This window comes from Fulmarus glacialis, unplaced genomic scaffold, assembly GCF_000690835.1.
Source record: "Fulmarus glacialis isolate BGI_N327 unplaced genomic scaffold, ASM69083v1 scaffold7260, whole genome shotgun sequence".
In the NCBI taxonomy this organism is placed as follows: Eukaryota; Metazoa; Chordata; class Aves; order Procellariiformes; family Procellariidae; genus Fulmarus; species Fulmarus glacialis.
Window position 1 is genome coordinate 72,252 of NW_009188304.1, and position 25,020 is coordinate 97,271.

Here is a 25,020-nt window from a genome sequence, read left to right on the forward strand (position 1 = left end):
AAAAATTCCCTAATAGCTACATTATTTTAAACCTGATAAAATGCTACTGAATTAGATTTTATTCCCCCATTAATAATGATATGGAGACAAAGTTTACAGCTGATGTACAACTGATATAGCTTGAAAGAAGTGGACAAGGTTTTGGGCACACAGGTTTATGTGACTGAAAGCTAATCCTTTATTTTTTTGTAAGAATTATCTGTTTATGTAAGAATTATCTGTTTATTTATATTAAATATTATTTCTGCCTACAAGCTTTGTTTCTCATATTCTGAGATAACAGGTCTACAAGAACAATAAGAATAGAATAGAATAGAAGAGAACAGAATAGAATGGAATAGAAGAGAACAGAATATTGCAGTTGGAAGGGACCTACAACAATCATCTAGTCCAATTGCCTGACCACTTCAGGGCTGACCAGAAGTTAAACGAAATTATTAAGAGCATTGTCCAAATGCCTCTTAAACACTGACAGGCTTGGGGCATCGACCACCTCTCTAGGAAGCGTGTTCCAGTGTTTCACCACCCTCTTCGTAAAGAAATGCTTCCTAATGTACAGTCTAAACCTCCCCTGGCACAGCTTTGAACCATTCCCACGCGTCCTATCACTGGATCCCTGGGAGAAGAGATCAGCCCCTTCCTCTCCACTTCCCCTCCTCGGGAAGCTGTAGAGAGCAATGAGGCCCCCCTCAGCCTACTTTTCTCCAAGTTAGACAAATCCAAAGTCCTTAGCTGCTCCTCAAAGGACACTCCTTCCAGCCCTTTCACCAGCTTTGTGGCCCTCCTCTGAACGCATTCAAGTACCTTTACTTTTACTCTATTTGAATCCACCGCCAAAATTAGGGTCTTGTGTGTTGGTTCTGACAGAAGTTGTTGAAGACGGTGTTCATGATCATTCTGCTCATTCTGCATGTTTACTGAGATTGTACTTGTGCTTTCCCTTACCTTGTAGCAATCAGGTTGCCAGACAGCATTTGCTTGATCCCAAGGCCCTTGTCAGTCAGCATTCTACTCAGAGCTCCCCCTCTCAGCTTTTCTCAGCGTTATATTACCTGTATTTCTCTGGCTACATCTGCACTCCCTTGCCGCTGTTACTGGTCATTTTGGTCTGTCTGTCTCTCACACACATAGATGACAGACAGCTGCAGTCAAACTCGTCTTGTAGACCTGGAATTTTATTTTTATATCAAATCTATGGGGGAGCTATTGGACTACATCCATTGCCTGGGTTTGCAGACAGTCTATTTCATGGACAGTTGCTTTCCATTGTTTCAGCTGCCAGTAACAAAAAAGATATTTTAATGTCCCTAGAAGAAAGTCGGCTATTGTGACCAAAGTCCAACATAGTGTTACGATGATTGAACCCCTACCACAATGAAATCACTACTAGTATAATGTTCAATCATATATATTTTAATTTTCCTCCACAGATATCTGAGGTGAATATCATTAGTCTTACTTTACAAAGGGAAAAACTGATGCACAGAGAAGCAACTTGCTCAAAATCATGCAGCACCTAGTGGCAAAGCAGAAGATGGATTCAGGTCTCCTGGGAAACCACTCACTGCTTGCTCCGTAATGTCACACTACTCATTTTATTTATATACAGCAACTGCAATATTTTCAAAGTAAAAATGAGGTTTTCTTTTGAGGTGCTTCTATAAAAGTACATTCTGATATGTGTTTTTAAAAATTCTCTAATGCAATCATAAAATCATAAATAGGAAGCTGGATCTGTGACAGTTCAACAAAGGAACAGATATGTAAGAAATTCCTGATTAAATCAACAACAGAGGAATAGAAGAAGAATCTGTCTTTCAGAAACAGATGTTCTGTTACTCTCTTGAATTCTTTATGTTTCCAAGAAACTCACTAGAAACACAGGTGCATGTCTATGAGCACACATGGATGTACATTTGCTCGTGTACATATGTATCCACTTAAAAGATCTGAATTCACCTTTATGGTCTTCCTTCAAGACAGCTGCATTCTATGTAACTGTGACTTCAGCAATGATCTGAATCAAATCTCAACCAAAATAACCATTGCTGGACCAAAATAGGTAAACTAACATGTTATAATAAAGTGGTTTTACAGCCACTATACTGCATGTCTACAAAGTGAGCGTTTACCTCTGACAGCGTAGCCGTCTTTTACTGATGCTGGAAATGGTGGTAGATTATCTTTTGCATATACATCTTGAGCAAGGACTCGGCCCATTCCATCTAGAAGAGAGAAAAGAGAAAAGACCATGCTCCATGTCATTACAGCTAGTGAAAGGGAAAAAAACAGTGAACAGCAGTGTGCTCTGATGGATGAAATGTATGTGTATGTGACATGAATAGACCTCTCATGTTTTTAATTTCTGCCTCTACATAAATGAAAAAAGACTGGAGTCTGAAAGTACTGATGAAAGATTTGTTCAGTAAGTCTGTGTTCCTGGTTACGGTGAAATTGTTGACAGAAGGTCTGAATGCCAAGTACCCAAACCCAGAGGTAATGGCTCTGATATAGGATCAGACAGAAAAAACAAAGTATTTGTTTCTACAGGACAAGTTTTTCTCCTGAAATCTCTTAGAAATACATACGTTCCTGTATTTCAATTTAAAAAAAAAAAGTTCTTTTTTTTAAAAGCTTTTAAAATAACATTTCAAAAGTGAATCCTGTGTGCAAAAGGTGAGAGGTGATTGAGCCCAGAGGACTCAACATAAACAGCAACGATGGACAAGTTTCCATAAATTGACAAAGGAGTTTTGCAACAGATGAGCTTTGCCTAATTGCTGAGAGCATTTCTGCTTAATGGAGGGTGAGTGCACATAAGTGTCAGGATTATTTATGTAAATTTACGCTGTTATAGTTCTAAATAGTTTAATAGCTGTTTCAAACGTACTCCTTCCCTTCACTTAGCAACTATGACTGATGAGTTGTAAGTTGGCTCTGCCTCCCTGTAGACACTGATATGAATTACTTCACCCTCAGTCAAGTGTGCACTACTTGTTTGCTTTCATGGCACCAGCAAGAGCTTTTTTTTAGTATGATGTGGAACAGAGTAGAAAATATGTATCTTAGCCCTTCATACAGTGGGAGAGTGAGAAAGAGGATTTATTACATCATGATTAGATGGACTGGGAAGGGGCACATGGGTCAGAACTACTGAGATCAGCTTGATTCCAGCATATCTAAGTAGAAGAAGGGAAGCTCATCTCATAATAGAGGCCATTGCTCTTAGGAGTGTGTTGTGGCACAGGAAGGCAATATCCAGCTGAAAGGACGAAGGAATGAGAGGATGCATGAATACTTCTGCCAGGAGAATTTGTGTGGATATGTACTTTATAGATTATGATCTTTCAGACATGCCAAAAAAGAGACACATACATAAAGTGTGTTTCTTGTTTTACAGATAGGGAAATCGATGTGTTCTGGATTTGCTGGGAAGGCAGAAGACCTAACATTGTACACTAAATGGATAGGTTTTTTTAAAAAGTGCACCTACTTGATTTGAAAATGTTCAGCTCCAGTGAATTGGCATTATAACGGAGATTATATTTTACTTATTAACACAAAGTGATTTAGTTAGTAATTAATTACAATTATAATAACTATAACATCATTGTGCTCACATCCATATGTATCAACTTTCAGCCTGAGCTGAGTATTTATGTTGCATTTTTGAAATAGGTATTGCCATGAAAATGCTGATAAAGCCTGCTAAAGCAACTAGAAAAGCACCTTTGTGATGGCTACTAATACATCTGTGCATCATTGCGTATCACTGTCTGTGATACACAATATAGAAGTTATTAAAAAGCTCACAAAAGCTTGTACACTTGCACTGAAAAAAAGAATGCAGACACAGACATTTAAATTATGGCATAGAAAAGGCAGCTATCAAAGGCCTAGTAAAAACACCCTCTGTTCATAGACGCACAAAATCTCATACAAAAGTGATGCTTCTAATTTTAGCAGGCATGTTGTGTCTTCATTTTACTTCTTGTCTGCATGCAAAATCACACCAATTAGAGCAAAGTTGAACAGTATGTTCCTGGCGTTCTGCCACGCAGTATTTGAAGGGAATAAATGGCCAGCCAGTAGCAGGAAAAGGGGAGAAAAATGTAAGAATTATTTGCTGAAGCCTTAGGCATTTAAAATGAAGCAAGTCAGCAACTAAAGGACAATGTGAACCTCTGTACTCCCCTTTATTTGAGCAATTATTTTAGAAATACACTGTTTGACCTTATTTTGATTAATTGTAATTCAAAAAAGATGTTCCGAAATATTTTAATGTCATCAAACTGCCCTTTGTGCTGCCCGTAGCTTTCTGATTCTAGCACAAAATGGAGAATTACATTAAACTCACTTTTCAAATTTGGGTATTTTCTAAAGCTTAGCTGGTGAAACTGGTACAGTTCTGTGAAGAATTTTGATTTCTCAGGGTATTGGTACTGGGATAAAGCAGTGAGACAGGTATTGTACTAGAGGTGATGGATTTGCTCCCATTTTGTAAATATTGCCCTGGTTGCCCTTCAGTGTGATAGGAAAAGGCAATGCTATCAAAATAATCAGCTAGTTCAAAATGAATAAGCAGTGGAAAAAAATGTCCAAGCTCTACAGAAGTTATAGGGCTCTTGGACTAGATCAGAAAAACTGTTCCATTCTGAGTCCTAAGCCCATAAAGTGTGGATTGCCTCTGCTTTGTACTTTTAGTACCAATTAAACTTCCGCCTCTTCTTAGTTTCAGAAGAATAATCATTATCATGCTGTCTAAAAACTTAACCTTATATACCCATGGAGCAATGTTCAGGTAACTGCATTTAGCTGGAATAAAAGGCTAATTGTGGGCTTCATACCAGATATTGATGATGGCAGGTGGGAAATATGCTTCAGATGCCTTTGGTTTATGGCACTTTTGTAAAATGTTTTTGGACTGTCCATTTTTTTTTTTTAATATGGAAGAGGCTAAATGATCTATACAGGCACTGAGCAATACACTTACCAATGTGAAAGTCATGTTTCAAAAGATGACTTTACACATCCTCCCCCTTATGTTAGGAGACAATAGATTTGAGAGACTACAGCATGCCTTGACTTAATGAAGAATAAAGTCAGGACTGTACTGGTGACTTTTACAGAGTAACATTCAGCAGCTTTATTTATGAGGATGAATACTATGTAGTATGTTTAGCAATGTAAATAAATCAGGTTAAAATTAATTTGGTAATTTGTTAATGAAAAAAATTGCAATCTTAGAACTTTAAACATTTCACTTTCCTTACAGAGAAGTTGTGCTCCTGAAAGATAATTTTCAGGAGCTCAGTGTTAATTCAAGACACAAAACCACAAAGAAAACAAACACAGCACAATAGTGCTTTTCTGAGTACAGTTAGTTAGGATTCAGACCTCCAGGACTACATTTCTATGTTCTCCTGAAATTATAGGTTTATTAACTGAAAAATAAATGAATACATAACTAAATGAAAAACTGGTTCCTAATTTTTTTTTTAGCAAACTAATACATGTGCACACACATGCACACATACACGTATACATATATATGCCTATACAAAAAAATCCTATATATTTGTCTGTATAACACTACGGTGATCACTTAAGAACTCCTGAAAATGAGATTCCATCTTGAGATTTGTATCTGTAGATTAAGAAAATTGAATTTCCAGTACCACAGACACAGATGTGTCCTTTAGGATGTCTCCTAAAAGCTCAATCCTGAAATTTCATACTATGTATTAGGAAACCTTACAGTGCTACAATAACTGTATACTTGTTGAAAAATAAATTGCAGGATACAATTTTGCACTACAGTGCAAAAATATGAAGGAATATGTCTTTGTTAATATTTTTATTGTTGGTACTGCTGGTTTAATAGTCACATAGTTGGTATGTGATTATTAAACCAAGAATATATCTCTGATGATATAAGCTGATGATCTTACCACCTATCTTAACTCTTATTTTGGGTGGGAGGGAAGAGGGTCATAACTGAAGTGTCTCAGCAGACTCAGAACATTATTTTTTAAAGAATAACAGTGCCAGGAATAATAATCAATATGTTGCAGACTTAGAATCAGCCTGAATTTGATGTCAGTAATCAGGTAACATGAAGAGCAAAATGAAATATCAACTAAGATATTATAAAGTATACTAGAATACCTTCTCTTACCTTGACAGCATATTCCCATGTAGTGAAATAAGAACAGAAACAATCAAATTGCCTTTTTGACAAATTAGAGTATATAAAACTCTATAGAGAATATAAGCATCTAGCTAAGACCAATTACCTCCACATTCTGTCTCTTTAAGGACATTTTGAAGAGCAGGTAGTCTGAAGAGAATCACTGTTATTGGTATGGTAACATTATCAGTATTAACACAAAACTGTTACTTAGTCCATATTTTGAATGTTTTTTAATATTAAAATAGATTACATGGTGAAAGCTTGTCCAAAGCATGTTGCAGCAGGAAATTACATATCTGTGATTTTGTCTGATTTCACCATAGTTCTAATGAAGAAATTTACAAATCAGATATATGAAAAGGCTGCTACCTACTGTTGAGACAAATAGTTTACACAAAGACTGGTATATACATATAAATAGATGGCGACGTTATTGTTATATATATAAACATACATGTAGCATGTGAGGATTATTCTCTGTCTACCTAGAAAAATATTTTCAGCCACATTTTGTTAACTTCTAGGGAAAATACAGCTTCTGTCCAGAAACACAATGCAGCAACACAAAAGTGTTGTGAAACAGTATGTAAGCTTTCATCCAGAAGTGTAAAGGATAGAGAGATGGAGAAAAATGAAAATAAAGATAAAAGGACAAGAGAATAAGACATATTTATAGAATCAAGGACAAAAAAAGGAAAAATAACAGCTTATCAATACTTGTTTTTCCCCATAATCAATACAGCCCAAATTCAAGAACTTATTTCTTCACTTAGTTTTGCACTAGAGGCTTAAAAAATCAAAACTATTTTTATGTAAAAAAGAATAATAATGCTACAGTCCCTTATGTAGCAAAATAAACATATTCTGTGCTTATTTTTCAGGGAGGTACATACCAGACGTTTATCCTTTATTTCAGGAGTTCAGTGTCGTATAAATAACATCTATTTGGACTGAATGCACCTAACACTGTGGCTCATAATATTGTCCACAAAGTGCTGTCTTAGCAAAGACATTTAACTGACAGCTATCCAAAACGATCTAATAGCTATGCTCAGGCATTTAAACCTTAATGCCTTCTAATCTGCACACCATTATGAAAGTGCAGGGTATAAAATGCATATTCCTTGTTGATTCAGTATTGGTGCTGTTCTGAATGCAAGATATGCAGCATCTTCTCAGAGATCTGTTTCCTGCTACCAAGGCACAGGGGAGTGCTGATCTCCACTTGGAGCAACTGAACACACAGGTGTGATTCTACATACGGTCTGCTAACTCAGTATGTCAATATGAAGACATCTCAAACGTTTGTGGCAGCACAAAGATTTGGTGAAGAGCATGAAGACTTTGAACTTTCAAGCCAGAAGACAGAAGACCCCATTCAGAAACCATTTGTACCTCTCTGCTATCTGGAGGCCACTGATGTCCTCAACATTTTGCCTCTTGAGGCTTGTGGTTCCACTATCTCTTTGCTCACCACCTTGCCTTTGCAAAATCTGGAGGAATCTCTGGAGGAGGTTTCCTTTTCCCTGCCTACTTTAGGACTACTTGTCAGCATGCTTCCTGTCATGGTTTTGTTCTGTGCCAAGAACAGTCTCCCAGATAATGCCCAGGCTTGGTGTAAGGGATAGCAGAAGCACGGGAGACACTTAATAGGCATTATGAACACACTGTTTCAGGAAGGAGGATAGTTTAGCTGAATAAACATGAGAGGTGCCCTCCTAATTCCTTTTAAGGCCAGAAAATGGTTTCACCTATCCCCATTTATTTACAAGTATAGACACAGTCACAAAGTCTGGCCTTTTGCCTGCTGTTTGGTGCCTTTTAAGACAACCTCACTGTATAAATCAGTAACAGTTACCCTTGATTATAAAGTTTCAGTAAATCAAACATTAAATGCAAGTCAGTATCAGAAAAGGATCAACTGTAGTGGTAGAATAGAAAGGGAATTATGTTGCGCTTATGAGGAGAAGGGGCAAATTCTGGAATGACTAGTAGGCCAAGTAGGATCTGGAAAAACAACAGACTGAGACGAACTGTTAAAGATATAGACATGGAAAAAAGTGACCTGGAATCAATAATCACTTTGATTTGATCATTAATCTCAGATTGGAAAGGGGGTTTAGTGAGAATCTCCCACAGTAAGAGAGCAGAGTGAACGATCACAGTACAACTTGGCCCTACTTGGCATCTACAAAAGTCCAGTTTTAAATCACCACTGAGGCAAATTGTGGTTTCTATGTTTTAGCTCTGTTGCGTATAACACAGACCAGAAGAAAATTCATTTATATATTTAATTAGAGTTCCCTTACAGATTCCTTCAGGGAGCAGCACTGAGCTCAATCAGCATTCTCCTGACTTTGAAAGGAGATTTCTGCTCCTATTATTGGCATTTCCTAAAGCAGTTTCTCCTGGAGAAGGGCCTGTCTCAGAAACCTCAGAACATTAATAAAAGAGCAAGTGCTTAAGAAGGTTGTAAAATAAGGAAATAGCCACCCTAATACTCACGCAGAATCCAACTTAAAATACCTCTGTAATTGATGATTTCTGTTCCAAGCACTGGGGTCATCTCCAGAACTGTGATAAAGGCCTTGTCCATAGATGTCAATGGGAATGGAGACATGCGGTGTCTTCTTGCTACCTTGGTAATGTCAACAGCACTGTGACCTGCAACAAGAGAGCACGAAGTTTATGCATGCTACAATCTATAGATGTACACAGTGATGTTCATTTAAACCACTTTACTGAATTTAATACGACACTTTGTGGTAAATCAATTTAGTTAATTATCACTATTGAGTATTTATGTCAGACGCTGGGAAGGCACTGTATTCAACTGTAATCAAAACAGAGATTTAAAACAAAACACGAAACAGTTGAAAAAGTTCACAAAAGTGTATATCCTTACTTGTCATGAAAAACATACCAGAAGTCTTGATGAGCATAGAAGGATCAGTTAATCAGAAACAGAAACCCTTCAAGATGATGCAGTATTTCACACTGAGGATGATAATCTGAGGCTAAGTCAGTTCTACGAACGGTTCACTCTTCATTCTGTTCTCCACAAACACATCTCAATATGCTATGTGCAGTGCACAGATAAAACATAAAAACGGACACCGTCCCAGTGAGTTTGCAATCCAAGAGTGAGCTGGGAGTCAAACGGTTTGAAAGGAGGATAGAGGGAAGCACAATGAAATCACTGGACCATCAGGACAGCAGACAGTGTTTCCAGCTAGTGGGCATCCTACCCATTGTCAAGATTTTGTAGTCACCATAGCAAAGTGACGTTTAAAGGTATAATTTGAGTGAAGGTAGTAGGACGGATTAATGGAAGCTTACTTTTCCCAAGTACGAGGGACAGGTTGGGAGAAAATACGACAAAAGTTGTTTGAAAATGAAGCCAGCGGCATGTTTGATTTCTCGATACTTGCTGAGAGAGTAAACAAGGGGACAACAAGCTTTGAAGGATTTTGAAAGTGAAGATAAGCAACGGAAGAGAGGGAACTATTGCAGAAATATGTAAACAAGAGTAACAGATACAATCCAAAAGATTAAGGAAATGACATTTGTAGAAATATCTTGAATGGATTCACCTAGAACAAGAAGGTATTTATGAGAGCCAAAGTAGATGATGTTCTATATGTAATATGTAATGATATTCCTAAAGCAACATAAATTATAATAAGATAGTATTAACAAATAATAGAAACTTTTAATGACATGATTTTGCTTTGCAGTAGCTACCTAAATATCCCATTTGCTGCTGCACATGTCTTCACATGCTGGAAAAAAATAGATTATTGCTTTTAGTGTAGTCTTCTAATAAAAAATAACTACAAAAATAGTAAAACAATCATGCAATCTAAGTTTTTCCTTCAGAAGACAAGGTCGCTTAATCAGTCTCTATATACAAAACTTCTTTCAGCACTGACACATGCTTGTCTCTTTATGTAGGAGATTGTTCATTAATTTATTTTTTGCCGTTAACACAGCAACTATCTTTAAGAGGAAGAAGTAGAGACAAATAAAACTGCCCACCTTATTCCAGTCCCAAGAAAGATTCTGGAAGAAATTATTTGAACAATCTCTTTGTACGTATTTAGAAGATAACATGATGATAAAAGCAGGCACTGCAAATTTGTCAAGCGCAAATAATTTCTAACTGACTTAATTCCTTTCCTTAACATAGCAGTTGGCATACCAAGGAAGAGAGAAACAGCTGATGAGATATATTTTAACTATATTAAGACTTTTTACACTCTTAAACATGACTTTCTCATAAGCAAACTAGGGAGAAATGATCCACATTAAACTATTTTAAGATAAAAGTATAACTAGTGGAAAAACTGCATTCCTGGATTTAACAACAGGGATGTCCCTAGCAAGCTTACATTTTCCATTACTATGCCTGTATTTTGCTAGCAACTTCATAAAAATGAGGAAAAGGAAAGGAAAGCATTTGTGAGACACAGCCAAATCTCCCATACCTTTCTCTGCATAGAGAAAGAAACCCGGCTCAACAGCACCATAATTCCTGCAGGTCCAGCAGATTCCACACAATATATGTTAAAACTTTTTCCTGACTGTATAAATTAAGAAACTATTTTCTTAAAAGGAAAAGTTGGAAAAAATGAAGGAAGATGCTAGGAAAAATAGGTCACAGCAGTGAAAGCTGCCGAATTGTGTGGCAGCAAACAACCTTTATGCTACAGCCATTAGGTGCTTTAATATTTATGTTTTACTGCTACCTAAAACTCACTGCTAGCTACTTCAGAAACTAAGATTTCACCTCTTTAACCCTTAAAATGTGAGTGAATTCAGAGGCTTTGAATGCTTTGAATGGTGCCCAGAGTACTACTGTCAGATTCGGAACTCTGTGTCTGATACATGCCATTTGCTTAAGTCAAAGGTTCTGTTAAAATCTACTGAGAATTGTGTTCTTCAACACAGTTTTTTTGAAAATAGATAAAATCCCCTAATCTCTGACAACGTTGTTCCAACACCAAAAGTAACACCCATTATTTCTGCAAGAGAAGCCAGGAAAACACATACTCAAAAATAGAGCCCCTTCAGGTTTAACTCTAGCATGAATAACCTTAACGAAGAAAGACACATGCGTAACTACTAACCCTTCTCTCTCCCTATTTCTTCCTACAGACAAATGCTAACCCTTCTTTTAGAGGTATCATACATTTAAACAGATCTGGAGACAAACAAATAATGATTTTTTAAATTCTAAAATTACTAAGTGGTACTTTTTAATTACAAGTAAATAACATTAAACAACTCCTCAGACCTTCCCAAGTTATCTTTCACTAATGTCAAATGTCAGATGGCTTTAAAAATAACTACTTACATTAAGCAGCATTTGGTATGACAAAATAATCCTCTAGCTTTGAAGCAGTTAAGTCAATTGGTTGCATAAGGTAGAAAATTCCTGACAGCCTTCTCTTATCACCAAAACAACTTCCTATTCCTGTTGTTATACATATATACACATATGGTGGATCAAATTTTAGACTAGGAGATTCCCGTAAAACAAAGGAAAGGAACTGTGCAAATTAAATAGGTCATTTGGATCAAATCTGAATTCTTAACCTTTGCATTTTTTGGTTTGGTCTTACGGTTTTATGTAACCCAACATTCAATTTCATGTTCAGGTATGAAAATAAAAATCATACATATTCAATTTGGGAATTTCCATTTTCATTGTTTTTGAGCGTTGATTCTTTTTGCCCATAAAACTTGCACACACATGATCATTTACAACAATACATCACCACAAATAACTCCATGTCATTAGAACAACTCGGAAGAAAAAATTAAAAGGCAGCTATCCATTAATATGTGAACACTGTGAGCTATTTACACTTTTATTTTCTCTTTGGAATGAATTTCATTGTCTTAAGTTATTAAACAACTTCTGCAAACCCACTTATGTCCCAACCATATCCTTCTCTTCTCATCTGACTACCATTTGCTGTCTTCTGAGCAGTCTTAGTTTCTCAGTAGAACTATGACGTTTCAGTACTTACTTGCTCTGAGGATGTTCTCCTTGCTGCTGCACCTAGACTGGACCTGCAGAGAGAGCACAGAGTCTGTGAGCTACAGAAGTTAACAAGAATGCAAAATACAGAGATATAATGGGCAAGCTCCTGGGATCTAAGACAGAGGCTATACATATTTTCAGCAACATTCTCACATACTCTACATGAGATAAGTATATTTAAGCAGAAGGGTAGTAGCTGATGGTCAGAATCTGATACAATCAATTTGATTCCACCCCACCCCTCACAAGAAACAAGATGGCCTAAGGACAGTAATAGAGTAAAATCAAAGAACACAGTGGTTAAAATTACGTGTTAAACTCCAGTTTTAAACAAAAATCCACATTTTCTTATACAATTGTAATTACAGTAACTCTGAATCTAGGTCCTGTTTTATGACTAGACAAAATAATAACATAACTTTATTATCATGACCTGCTTTAAAATTCTATTATTGATATTTTCAGGTATTACAGAGAGAGTTTAAAATACTCAATTTAGATTGTGTTGATTCTGAAGATATTTAATAAGACTTCTTCATAACTGTGTAAGCAACTCAAAATTGTATAAACAGCTCCTGGCTGGAGCCAGATAAATTTACTCAGTTGTTTCTGTTTGCTTAAAAGAAATGCTATGTTCAGTATGAATTTTACAGTGCAATTCTACTTTAAAAAGTAACTGTGTGAGAATGACAACTGCTTTCTCAACAAATCCTCTTCCTAGATGCTTAGCTGCCACTGTGCTATTCCAGATACACTAGTCTGACTCCAGAGAAACTGGAGGATTCACATTGGTCTAATATTCTCGTAACACTGGATATCTAGAGTTCCATCTGTTTACCATGCAGATTTTAAAAAGAATTGTTTTTTGAAGAGTATCAGTCCTGTAAACACAACACAGTTTAAACTTTATCTATACTGAAGCACCAGCTCTTGTTAATTCTTCTCAGGTTTGGAAAGATAGCACATTGTATAGTAACACTGAAGTTGCAAGTTTTTAGATGAACTAATTTGAACAGCAGTCTATCTTCTGGCAGGTCAGCTGACTAAACTGGTAACACTAGAATAAAAAGCTTTTTGTGTGGATAAAGCCCCAGCTAAAGTAAACTTCACAGGAAGACAAACCTCTGAGAAAGTATGAATGGAATCCTTCTTTTTTACTTTATTGACAAAATGTATTGCTAAATTTCAGTGAGAGGACTAATAAAGTAAATCCGTGTGGTGAAAGAAGTGGAATAGCACAGGTGACGCTGAGGGTGTAATCTCCCTGTAATTTCTGCTGCAGAAGTGAAGGAGTGAATCCAGATTATCTTTCAGACTACAGTTTCAATTTGCAGTTACAGAAAAATTGCCTAGAAAGTGCATATGTATGATCTAACAATTCATGAAGAATGGTACACAGTCAACCCCCAAAAAGCTGTCTTTGGAAAGGAACAACCATTTAAGGCTGAAACCAACTGTGCCCCAGCTTCTAAACCTCTTTCTTCTGTTCCACAGCAGCTTGCCCCAAATGTATATTCACATAAAAAAATTGGATTCTACAGTGCAACACAGTCTAGTTATTGTAATGGAATAACTTATGGAAAGTAATGTTGCAACTTAGAGTGGGTTATGGTGTCCTTCCCTGAAAAAAACTCTTGTTTAAAAAAAAAAACAAAACAGAAAACCCCCAAATCCTCCCTCCTTCCCACCAAAAATACTATACAAGAAAACTGCAAACAAAATATTAATGACGCCCAAATTTGGCCCAGAGTTGTTTTACCAGATTTCAAAGGCATGACACGAACTCTCTTTGGAAGAAGTAAATATTTACCTATAATTTACCAAAGGACAATTCTGGACCAAAAAGATGGTATAATGGTAGGAAAGAAAGCACAAAAGAGAGAGGCACAGATTGAGAGAGAGAGAGAAGCAGGATGGACGTGGCAAGGCAGAAGATGGTGTGTGCAAAAGGAGACATGGGCCTATGTGTGTAAGACTATTGTTTAAAATGGAAGAGGCTCTCTTATTTCTCACTGAAAACCATATGAAAAGAGAAAACGAGGAATGGGCCTGCTGCAAAATAACCAAGCGATTCAGCAAACTGTGGAATGAAACTCAGTGAGATAACATAGTCCTAAAGAAAAAGGCAAAAAACCAAAATACAAAACACAAACATTCGAAACAATCTACTAAAACAAACTAAGTAAAATATGTGATCCAAAAGACACAGATAAAAGCTACTAGAGAAGGAGGAAAAATGTTAGCAGACAAAGACAGTGCTAAAGAAGTAAAATGGAAGTCAAGAGAGAGTCTTCAACAAAGTGGAGGAACAGAAGGAGCCCAAACCCATAGCGCAAAGCAATGTTTGCGAATGGAAAACAGCTCCTTTGAGCAGTAATAGTTACTCTCGAGTTGTAGCCTCTATTCCTCCTCAGTTCATCTTTAAGCCCTTCCAACCTATAGTGGAGCTAGTGTATGGACAAAAACAAGAGATTTATAATGAACAGAGCAGCTGAGATTTGCAGATCAAATCTTCTAATATAAAAAACGTGCTGACAAAGTTTTGCTCTTACAGTGTCCAAATGACAATGGTAACAAAAGACAGCTGGCTTCACACGCAGCCTCTTACAGGTCATTTTTTTAATTCTGTGCACACAGAGGACTTTAAATTTACTTTTTGATTTCTTACACCCAGCCTACAGTTTCCATGTTATCACTCACCTGATGGGCAACATATGCAGTATGAGAAATAATTTGCTTCCCACAAATTTTAAAAGCAGCTGTGGAAGAGGAATCCATGATAATAAAATAAAAGGCTTGATCAGCTAGACTTGATCGTTTCCCAACCTATGCTCACAGCTGCAGAATACAAACCATGTTTTAACATAACTGACATCAAAATTAGTTATTACATAATACTTCTGTTTGTTTAATATGAATTGCACATTGATATCCTAAATGTTATTTTTAACCAAAACTGCAGTAAAATATGATTTTGAATAAAACCCACCAGTTTTCTAACACATACAGTTTTAGCAGCAATGGAGCTTTGTATATATGGGGTCATGTGCTTTAAGTGCCTTTTATCATATTCATTATTTGTATGTTTTACTACTTTGTTATTTGTGACATTTACGAAAAATCTGTATTCTTTTCACAGCTACTGCTAAGTAAAGAATCCATATTACATTGCATATAGTACCATGACTGACTGGGGCGAGTGATTAGTAGTATTATTTACTATAATCCCTCTCATTCATCGAATGTTACAGAAATAACAACCTATGGCTGTCTCTCCTCTCACAGGGAAAGTATAGATTTATTCTTTGTCCATTCTACAGCCTCTTGGCTCACAATGTACCTTGGCAGAAGATACAGTGGGCTACCAGCCAGTACCATTCCCCTGTGTAGTTCAGGCAGAATCTAACCAAGCCCAAAGCATTCAATTCACGTTACTGTGTTTTTTAAGCAAACTGGATTTTATGTTCTTTAAGATATAATTTCATCACGCTGGAATGCAGAATAAGCTTTCTCCCATAGGCTGAAGTAGTAAATAGAATGTGAAATAACGTACTCAAAAATAAATTAAGGCAATGGTAAAATAAAGAGTCCTGCTGACAATTTCTATCTATCAATCATGATTGGTCTGAAAAATGAAATCAATGACTGTACTAAATTGGATTTATTTAAATCTACACGATATGTTCTGTTGCATATAAAAATCAGTCTACAAAAAAATTTTTTACAAGAAAAATAGAAAAAGACACAAAGAAAAGTTCATGCTACAAGTGAAAAATTCATGTGAAAAATAAAGAAAAAAAGAAAATTGAAAAACCCTTTAACACTTTACCATGACTGTTAGGAATGGTTAGAGAAATTACTTACCTTTTTAAAGTCATAACAAGATTAGCACAGAGTATTAAGTCAGCTCTTCATTATGGGAGGTACAATTAAAAGCCATTGGTTATAATAAAACAAATTGCTACACAAAGATGAAGAGTTTCCAGCCCAATATGAAAAGCTAACTCGTATGGGAGTACATTTCAACTCAATTTTACAACACGAAGAACAATTCAGAACAATGACATCAAAATATGAGTTATCACCAACAGAAAGCCCATTTCTCAGGAACACAGAGCCCGTAGGAGGCTAACCCATAATCTTTATCATTTATGGGAAAGCACATTGCTCCGTTTTTAGGAAAGCATGCAGAATGTGGAACCACCAGCAGAAACCCAAACATACATACAGACACAGAGGACTAAGGTACAGCAAAGGGAATGAGTTCGCCAAGCTGTAATGAGGGAAGCAAGGTAAGCAAAGCACAGCGGCCCTTAACAGTCCAAGAACTCCTCTGTCTCATAAACACCAGGCAGGCCTGTTTATGAGGTATTGCACCTACTACAACTTACTGCCGGTGAGAAAGTGCATAACTCATACAACCTCTCCTTGAAACTTCAGCAGTTTTATGAAGGCAATTTATTCTGCGTGATGTGGGAAAGTATGCTGCTGCTGCCTTTTTCTACATGTGATTTATCAGTAATTACATGATGTGAGTTTTGTACAACATACTCTGTGCACATGCCGTTAGAATGGTCTCTCAAATACTTGCCTGCTTCAAATAGATTTCAAATCACACATGATCCGATTTATAACTGTAGGGGTTTGCACGGTGTCTCTTGCCTAAAATACCTTTTCCCCCCTAAGAGTGCAACATACATTAATCAGTATCTGTAAATAAATACATAAAATAAAACTAAGCCATGAATAACAGTGTCTCAAACTGGTGTAATAATACTGTAAAAACTGATTTTGGCCTGTTATTCTAAGCAATATGCATAAGGTTTAACTAGGAGGAAACTGAAAAATGTAATGAAATACATTGCTTGCTTCATTAAAAGAATTGTTTTAAATCTAATCTGAAGAACAGAGACAATTGCTTTGATTGAACTAATATGGAATATAAAAATCAGGTGGTTAAAAAATTCACAGGAAACGTGTATCTGGAATTGCATACTTCAGAAAATGTTTAACAAAGTATTTGAGGATTAAATAATCTTATTACAAGATGCAATCTTCCTATTTCAGGAATGCATTCCTATTCAAACAGCACTTTTACACTGAGCTGAATACGCAAGGTCTTAAGGCCATCTGAATTAGGACTAAAGTCAGTTCCAAACTACAGAATAATTTTTTCTTGTTATACTGAGAACATCTCTGAAAGGGAAAGGAAAGTGAGCTCAAGGAATTTGATAGCAGCAGACATTACTCATAAACACATTTTTAAAAAGGAGCAGCAGTGTTGGTGGGATTCATCTCACCAAAATTTAAATATGAATAATGTAGTATTCTACACACGGAATTACTCATTTGGAGTCAGTGGGAACAAATAAGCAAAAAATCATTTGAAGCCAAAATCATTTTAGGACCAGATTTTTACCACTTATTAAGTGTTATGCTTGATAGACTGGACACTGAACAAAAGTAATCTTCAAATCCTGAATATGCCTTTACGTCTTCATCCATGTATTAATGAGTTCTCTCTTCCGAGGTTTTTCCTAGTCACCTACATTTTACATAATGGTATATTTAATTTTGATCATTGTTTCCCAGCAGACTATGAACACATACATGGCATTTTATGGTCAGATTATGGTTCATCCTAACTACTGTTCAAACAGGACGGTGGAAGTGGATTGATGAATACACCGCAGAAACATGAGGGCTGAATTGGTTCCTTTTACAGGAGCAGTATAAAAAAAAGATATTATCCAATATTTGGAACAAAATGAAAGAAAAGGCAAAGGGCAGTTTTCTGGGATGCAAATACGATGCTGATTAGTCATTGTCTCTCAACGAAAACTGACCTTGTCCTGGAGATGCAAAATCAATATGTTCATTACTAGAAGAGAGTTCAAACAAAATCTTACACATCAACTAAAATTGCAAGCTGGACACCTCACTGAATGAGAAAACAGGAAGAACTATGATACATACAGCAAAAAAAGGAGATAAAATAGTAAACCGCTGGTCAGAAAACTAACGGGAAAGCAAACTTCCTACTACAAACTGGTAGCATAGGCTTGATAGTGGAGAATAAAAAGAGGCAAAGAGAAAGGAAGTGGGTTTTATTTTTTCACAGGAATTTTAATGAAACATTTACATTTGTATGAGAAAAAAATACAAGCTGGATTTTGTGTTCTTAAGAGTATGGGACAGCATACAGGTACGCTGTATGAATAACACTGGAAAGACAGCACATTTCTGTGATATTTTAGGGGCTGTTCAGGGCTTATTCAAGATCATACTGGTTTTGTTCAGAGCAGCAGTATTAATTATAACACCCAAATATGGAGAGGACACACATCTTGTGTAAGCTAAAGCCCTTATTAAATGAAGACATAAAAATTATTGCCAAATAATTTGTGCACAACCTCCAACAGATATTTCTAAGCTGTGCTAACAGAATCCAAGTGGGATTTGTAAGGCACAAGAAATCTCTAGGAACACTGCACTTGGGAAAATCAAAAGTCCTACTACTTGTATTATTAGCTGTGAACAAGATCTTTAATTTTTTTTAATGAAAATCTTAAACAATCCCCCAATGCCCTGGAAATATTCTCCAGTTTGAGAAGTAGATAGTGTAAATAAAGGTAGAGAGAATAAATTTTCTTTCCGAAGAGATACAAGAGAAAGAGATTCCTGTTATCCTTGTTGTTTGCCACAGAAATGGGATTTATTTGCCTATTTTCATACAATCTCACACCATGGCAATTTGATTGATGAATCACTTAGTCTTACAAGTATATGCTAGATGTCAGGCTGCCCAGGGAAGTGGTAGAGTCACCATCCCTGGAAGTATTTAAAAGACGTGTAGATGAGGCGCTTAGGGACATGGTTTAGTGGGCATGGTGGTGTTGGGTTAACGGTTGGACTTGATGATCTTAGAGGTCTTTTCCAACCTTAATGATTCTGTGATTCTATGATTCTATGTCTGAGTTATAACCTAGCTGACCAGCATTAAGACTTTTTAAACTCCTTGTCCATTCTAGTTCAACCAGCTTTTTAAGCTGCTGTCAATCAGATGGACTAAAAATACCTAAGTGATGTATAGAAATTCTTGTCCTTAAGCACACCATAAATTACTCTCCAACCCTTGACATACACTAATAAGGTTGACATTTTAAAAAGTTTCATCTCTATTACAAGTATTTTGCTTTTAAATGAAATTTCAACTATTTTCATATTTCTATTTCTTGACCCAGCAACAGCCAATTTCAATGCAGCATTAAAACAATGAAATTTCCGTATTACTGCCAAAAATGAAAACTATTGTTCTTGAATGGTGTGACCCTCAAAATCAGAATTTTAAAATAAATTCTTCATTCAAATATAGTCAAGCAAAATTGGCAAGTTGAAGTGGAACACAACATTTAGGAAATATCAGATTAATGTTATGTGTGTAACTCTTATTTTTCCTTTGACATGTAGGCATTATGATTTCATCATAATTATTTTCAGCAGGGCTTCTGCATGAGACAAGATAAGGCTATTTCATTTTAATCTCCCTGTTCAAAAACTAGTTTCATGTTTTACTTACTAAACATTATCCAAACTCTCTTCTGAATGGGGAATTATTTAGTTCTTTATAGATTTCTCTGTTGTCCTCGGTTCTACAATATAAAGAGTCCTAACACACATGAAAGAATTGATTTTTACAAAATCTTTGTGAAGCAGAGGGATGACTTGATTTTACAAATGGGAAACTAAGACCCAGAGACATCTAGACTAAATTTAACTTGACATGCCTACAGCTGGATTACAGAATGCAAAGCCCCTCAGCTGCCATTTATTTCAGCTGCATTTGGAGTGCTCAGCATACGTGAACATCACTCAGTGTGCGTCTCAAGAAGGACACACAGAAAATGAGTACCCCTGAAAGTGGTGTAAGAAGTTTTTCCAGCATGAAACACGAGGTTTGCATTAATATGGAGACAGAAAATGCAATATAGTCTTCCTTGCTACCCATTCAGGGCCTTCTACTATGGCATTGTGTTTTCTGTTCCAGCAGACAGCTATGTCTCCTGAACTGAAAGCAGAATAGCTGTAGTCACCATTCACCCCACCTGCTACAACTGGGAAACATAATTCAGTTTTCTTAACATCTAGTTATTGTCAATATCTGAATAAATGTTGGTGGGGAAGGGACAGAGGCCTGTTTGGAACTTTTAGCTTCTGCTGCTTTTGTTCCTACCTAGTCCAAGGCCTACAGGCCTCCATCCCTTTGATCCACGGTCTGTGGGAGTAAAAAAGCATCTCTCCATTGACCTTCAAAGGATTTTGAATCAAACTTGTAATTGTGTGCAAAGCCTACAACTCGCATTTCATGCTTACAATCTTATCTTCCTGGAAGCTGACTACACAGGTAACATTCCTTGCATTTCTATGTTAAAAGAATACAAACATGTGAAAACAGTAACAACAAAACCAAAACAATGATAAGCTTCAAAAGCCACCAATCAACTGACCAGTGAATCTTCAGGCCTAAACAGTCAACAGAAGGCCATCATCCAATTTCTTATGCTTTTAAAGCATCTTTAAAGTTAAATTTCGGCTTTTTCCATTGGTGTTTGCCAGCAATTTTGTTTGGAGATTTCTGTAGTTATTATCATTCTGAAGTGAATGATTGGACTACTTTTTAAACTATATGAGCAGGAACAAAACATACGTTTCCCCATGAGATCCGATCAGAATTTCTGCGCTGGTGTAACTCCAAAGTTGTTGATTTTAGTTAAGCTTAATATTTTATTTGAGATAGGAGCATCAAATTTGAAGGGTTTCTAGTACAAGAGCAAAAACTGGTAAACACAGGTAATGATAATCTTATATATACTGTATATTATAGTCACTGATGTATACAGTATTCAGCCAAAACCTCAGCCTTGTACACTATCAAGTATAAAAATGAATAAAGCTCTTTTAAGTTCAGATTCCAACTAGGGAGCAACAACTGTAAGGAAAATAAAGCTTCAGTCCGTGAATCCCTCTAAGCAGTAAATATCAGTACAATGAACTTACTGCCTGAAGAGCTAGGTTTCTGCCGTTGTGTTGAGGCAGAAACACAGACTATTTTCCTCTGAGGAGAATCCTTAAAGTGAAATCAGAATCATCATGGATGAATAATGTGATGATTTCAAAGGGTTCATAAGCTATGGAAAGGAGAGGCTGGAATAGAGCAAACGATGCACTGAGAACTATACTGTCAAACCCCAGTTAGAAATTATTTTTGAAAGTGATCAGAAATACAAATGCAGGAATAGGATTTGCATTTAGGATTTTGCTTTGAGCCTCAAAGGCTCAAAAGGATAAGATTCCTTTAGTGCTGTCTTGAATTTGGCAGTCTAGATTGCAAGGTCCAGCACAATGGCAACCACCAGCCTCCCCACAGCAGTTATGTGCCTGAGAACAGAATATTAATTTGGCTGGGCTTCTAGCAGCACTGAATCTTGGAAATTCATAGCAGAGAAAAGGATATGGAAAATACTGTGAATAAGGACATTCTTTCTCCCCTTCAGCTCTTAAATGAAAAACTTAATGGTAATTACGCTTAGCAAAAAAACTTGTTTCCATGTTGCAAAACTGCATTTGAAAAACTGGAAAAACAGGAAGAAAACGTAGGGAGCACTGATGGGAACCCACTGACATTTGAGCTATACGTTACTGATACTGATGCTGCTGTGTATATCTAATTTGATTTTCATGTGTTAAAACAGACACTGTCTACTAGAGATACATGTAAATTAGGTCACACATATGGCATCTTACATCAGTGATTATTCCAAAAGCCATAATAGCAATGTAATAGAAATTTTGATCTACTTTGATTTGTTACTATTTCAGACTCTATACTAATTTTCCACAGATTCTATTACTGAAGCTGACTCTGAAGAATTAGATTGCTTTGGGAGCTGAACCTGGAGAGCAGTTGCACTGAATGTTATTACTAGTGTAACAGAATACAAACTAATATCTGGCTTCTCAAACAAGCTGATTTAATTAGTAAAACCCAAACAAAAAATACTAAATGTTTTATGCTGGTGAGCAGCTTGCTACTGGATTTAAAAAGAAAACAGTGGTTGTCCAGAAAAGAAATCTCATAGTTATATCTAATCAAGCCAGTTTCGATGCCATACAGTCCAAGGTATGGTACAGCACAAGAAAATGGAAAAAAAACTTCGCTTAAATGGATGTCATTATAGAGAAGTAATGACAAGACTGACTTTGGAAAATGCAAATGTAGATTACGTACATAAGTCTAAACTATAACCAATCAAAAGGAAAATTACATTCATAGCTCTCCAACTTGATCTAATTTGTTTCATAGAGGACTGCACATCTCTACCATAAGGCAGGGTGAAATGTCTCCCTATTTTGTGGAAGAAGAAGAAATAAGGGAAAAATTCAGAGATGGGCATTTAAAATTGAAACATAAAGACTTGTCTTGAAACAAAAAGCAAAGAACTTTAATGTTCCAAATGGGGAAGGATGGAAATTACATCTGAATTACTTGATTTTTAGAATATAGACATGTATATAACATTATCTAGAAAATAGCTGTGATGTCATCATTCAATTTCTTAGTGCCTATGCTTCCTAACACACACTTTGAATGTTATTTATTCTCTCTCTGATAAATGCAGAGCTGGGAAGCATCTTACCGTAATAAAAATCAACAAAAAGTATTACAATTTTGATAAGTTGAATAGATAAGGTTTAAGCCCAAATCTGTAATATTGAATGAGATGCCATTCAAAATCCCAGTTTTCATCACTCTCCTGAATGTTAAATAGTTCTTTGTAAATTAACTTAGTGCTTGAACTGAACTTACTAATAGAGAACAAAAGAATAACTGCAAAACATTAATATGAAGGGATAATTTTATTTGACAGAAGTCACAAGTTAAGTACCATGCACAGAGAAGCTGTAAGATTAAGTAAAATTTTGCTTCTATTTTAAATGTATGAACTAATAATGGATCTAATTTGAGATTCAGCAGTGGGTAAACAAAGATAAATTGTATTTAAAGTACAAATATAGTAACATTTCTTTATGATTTTTTAAAATTCATTTTATTGTAAATATCTAAGATGTCATTCATTGAAGTTATTCGTGTATACCTTGATCAGATTATTGCAATAACGCACTCTCCTTCCTGATGTAACTTGAAGTTTTGCCATACTTTCACTCATGAGCTGTCATGAATGTCTTTCTTGATATGACATCTAGCTCTTGTAGCAAGAACAGCTCTCTATTCTGGTATAGCAGAGAGAATGCTACAGAAGGTATTTTGTGCAGCTACTAATCCTAATAACAAGAATGAAGATAGAACTAGCAAAGCTATTTTCTACAAATAAGGAAACTAGATCGCTGGCTTTTCATAAATTTTTGCATTTTAATGTGCATTGAGGAAACCACATTTCTCTAAAAGTAAGAATTTTAATTCATTCATTTTTCTTAAGCCTAGAGTAAGGCAGTACTATTAGCAAAGCAAAATGCAATAGCAAAAAATGTAATTCTTTAACTAGCATTTGCCAAATAGAAAGCTTTGACCTCTTGTTCATGTTTGAAAGAGAAATACCTATAAATTTTATTTTACTTAAAACCTCATTGTTCTATTAGCAACTGCAAAAATATTACAGAGAAAACCAGGGCTAGATTGTACCAATATAGTTGGAAAAAACCCAAATGATTAGCAGATCCTTATTGGCTCTGTTGTGTTCATTTATTTCTGAACTGTAGATATCACGATACTAAAGACTTTTTTTTTTTTTAAAAATCGATTTTTCTGTTTTCAAGCTGAGGATCTTGTTAAGGACATACCTGGCAAGTTAATTAAAGCCATGTCCATGAACAATATTAAAACCTCAGCATTCCCTCTAATGAACAGAGCGAAGTTGGAAAAACATTATTTCAAATTTCAAAGAGCATCTCTACAAAGCCTATGGGGTTCATAAGGCAATGAGATAGGCAATCTCAATTTAATGTAGCAATTTTTCTTCAATGGATCGGTATATTTATGTCACATGTAAAGAACCAAATTCTCTATCTGCTGGACTTCTGCTTGAAAGCAGAGAAGAGAGGAGAGGAACTGCATACATTTACTTCATTTTGCCTCCCCTATCTAAGGCATAGCCTTAATTGTCTAAGAGCAATCTTTGTCTATGCTATGAGAGTGATCTTATGTTATATGAAAATAAAGGCACAGGTCCACTCTCCTTGGTCATGGTCTTGCATCTCCTGAAACACTTTTTCACTTGAACTATGTCACCCTGTGACTGTAAGGGTTGAATGAAATTCCCTATATTAAAAAAAAAAAGTCTCCAGCTGATATATATACTGAAAAGTTGTACAAAAGAAAAAGCAAAGAAAACGGAAATCTTGTTCCAGAAATTACTGTGTGTGACTGATTTTGTTTGTGCTTTCCCTATTTATGGGATATTCATATTACAGAAGTGGAAGTTAATTGATATAAAATTACATACAAAATATAAACTTTGTGCCACTCTACTCAAGTTTGTAAAGAATATGTTTTCAAAAATGTACAAGTCACGGGCATAAATATTGAATACAAACCCAGCCTAATAACCTGATCAATAACAAAACCATATAATTCACTCATTATACCTGAAAGTCTAAAGACCACCTATGGTATTTCAAATCTATTTACATTTCTTAGGATTATGTCGTATTTTTCTTGCTGTTATTCTAATGATCATCAAAAACAGTGCTACACATAGAC

At 35.9% G+C, this 25,020-nt stretch overlaps 1 protein-coding gene across 1 annotated transcript in view; it reads right to left on the reverse strand.

Annotated features, from left to right (window-relative positions):
* Positions 1-25,020, reverse strand: part of GPHN (gephyrin) — a gene marked incomplete at its 5' end in the record, with an annotated part of 202,461 nt that overhangs the window by 42,923 nt on the left and 134,518 nt on the right. The window contains 3 exons of the mRNA XM_009578130.1: positions 2,133-2,225; positions 8,720-8,857; positions 12,229-12,271. Of these exons, the coding sequence (XP_009576425.1) occupies positions 2,133-2,225; positions 8,720-8,857; positions 12,229-12,271 (274 nt within the window). The remainder of the gene's footprint in view (positions 1-2,132; positions 2,226-8,719; positions 8,858-12,228; positions 12,272-25,020) is intronic.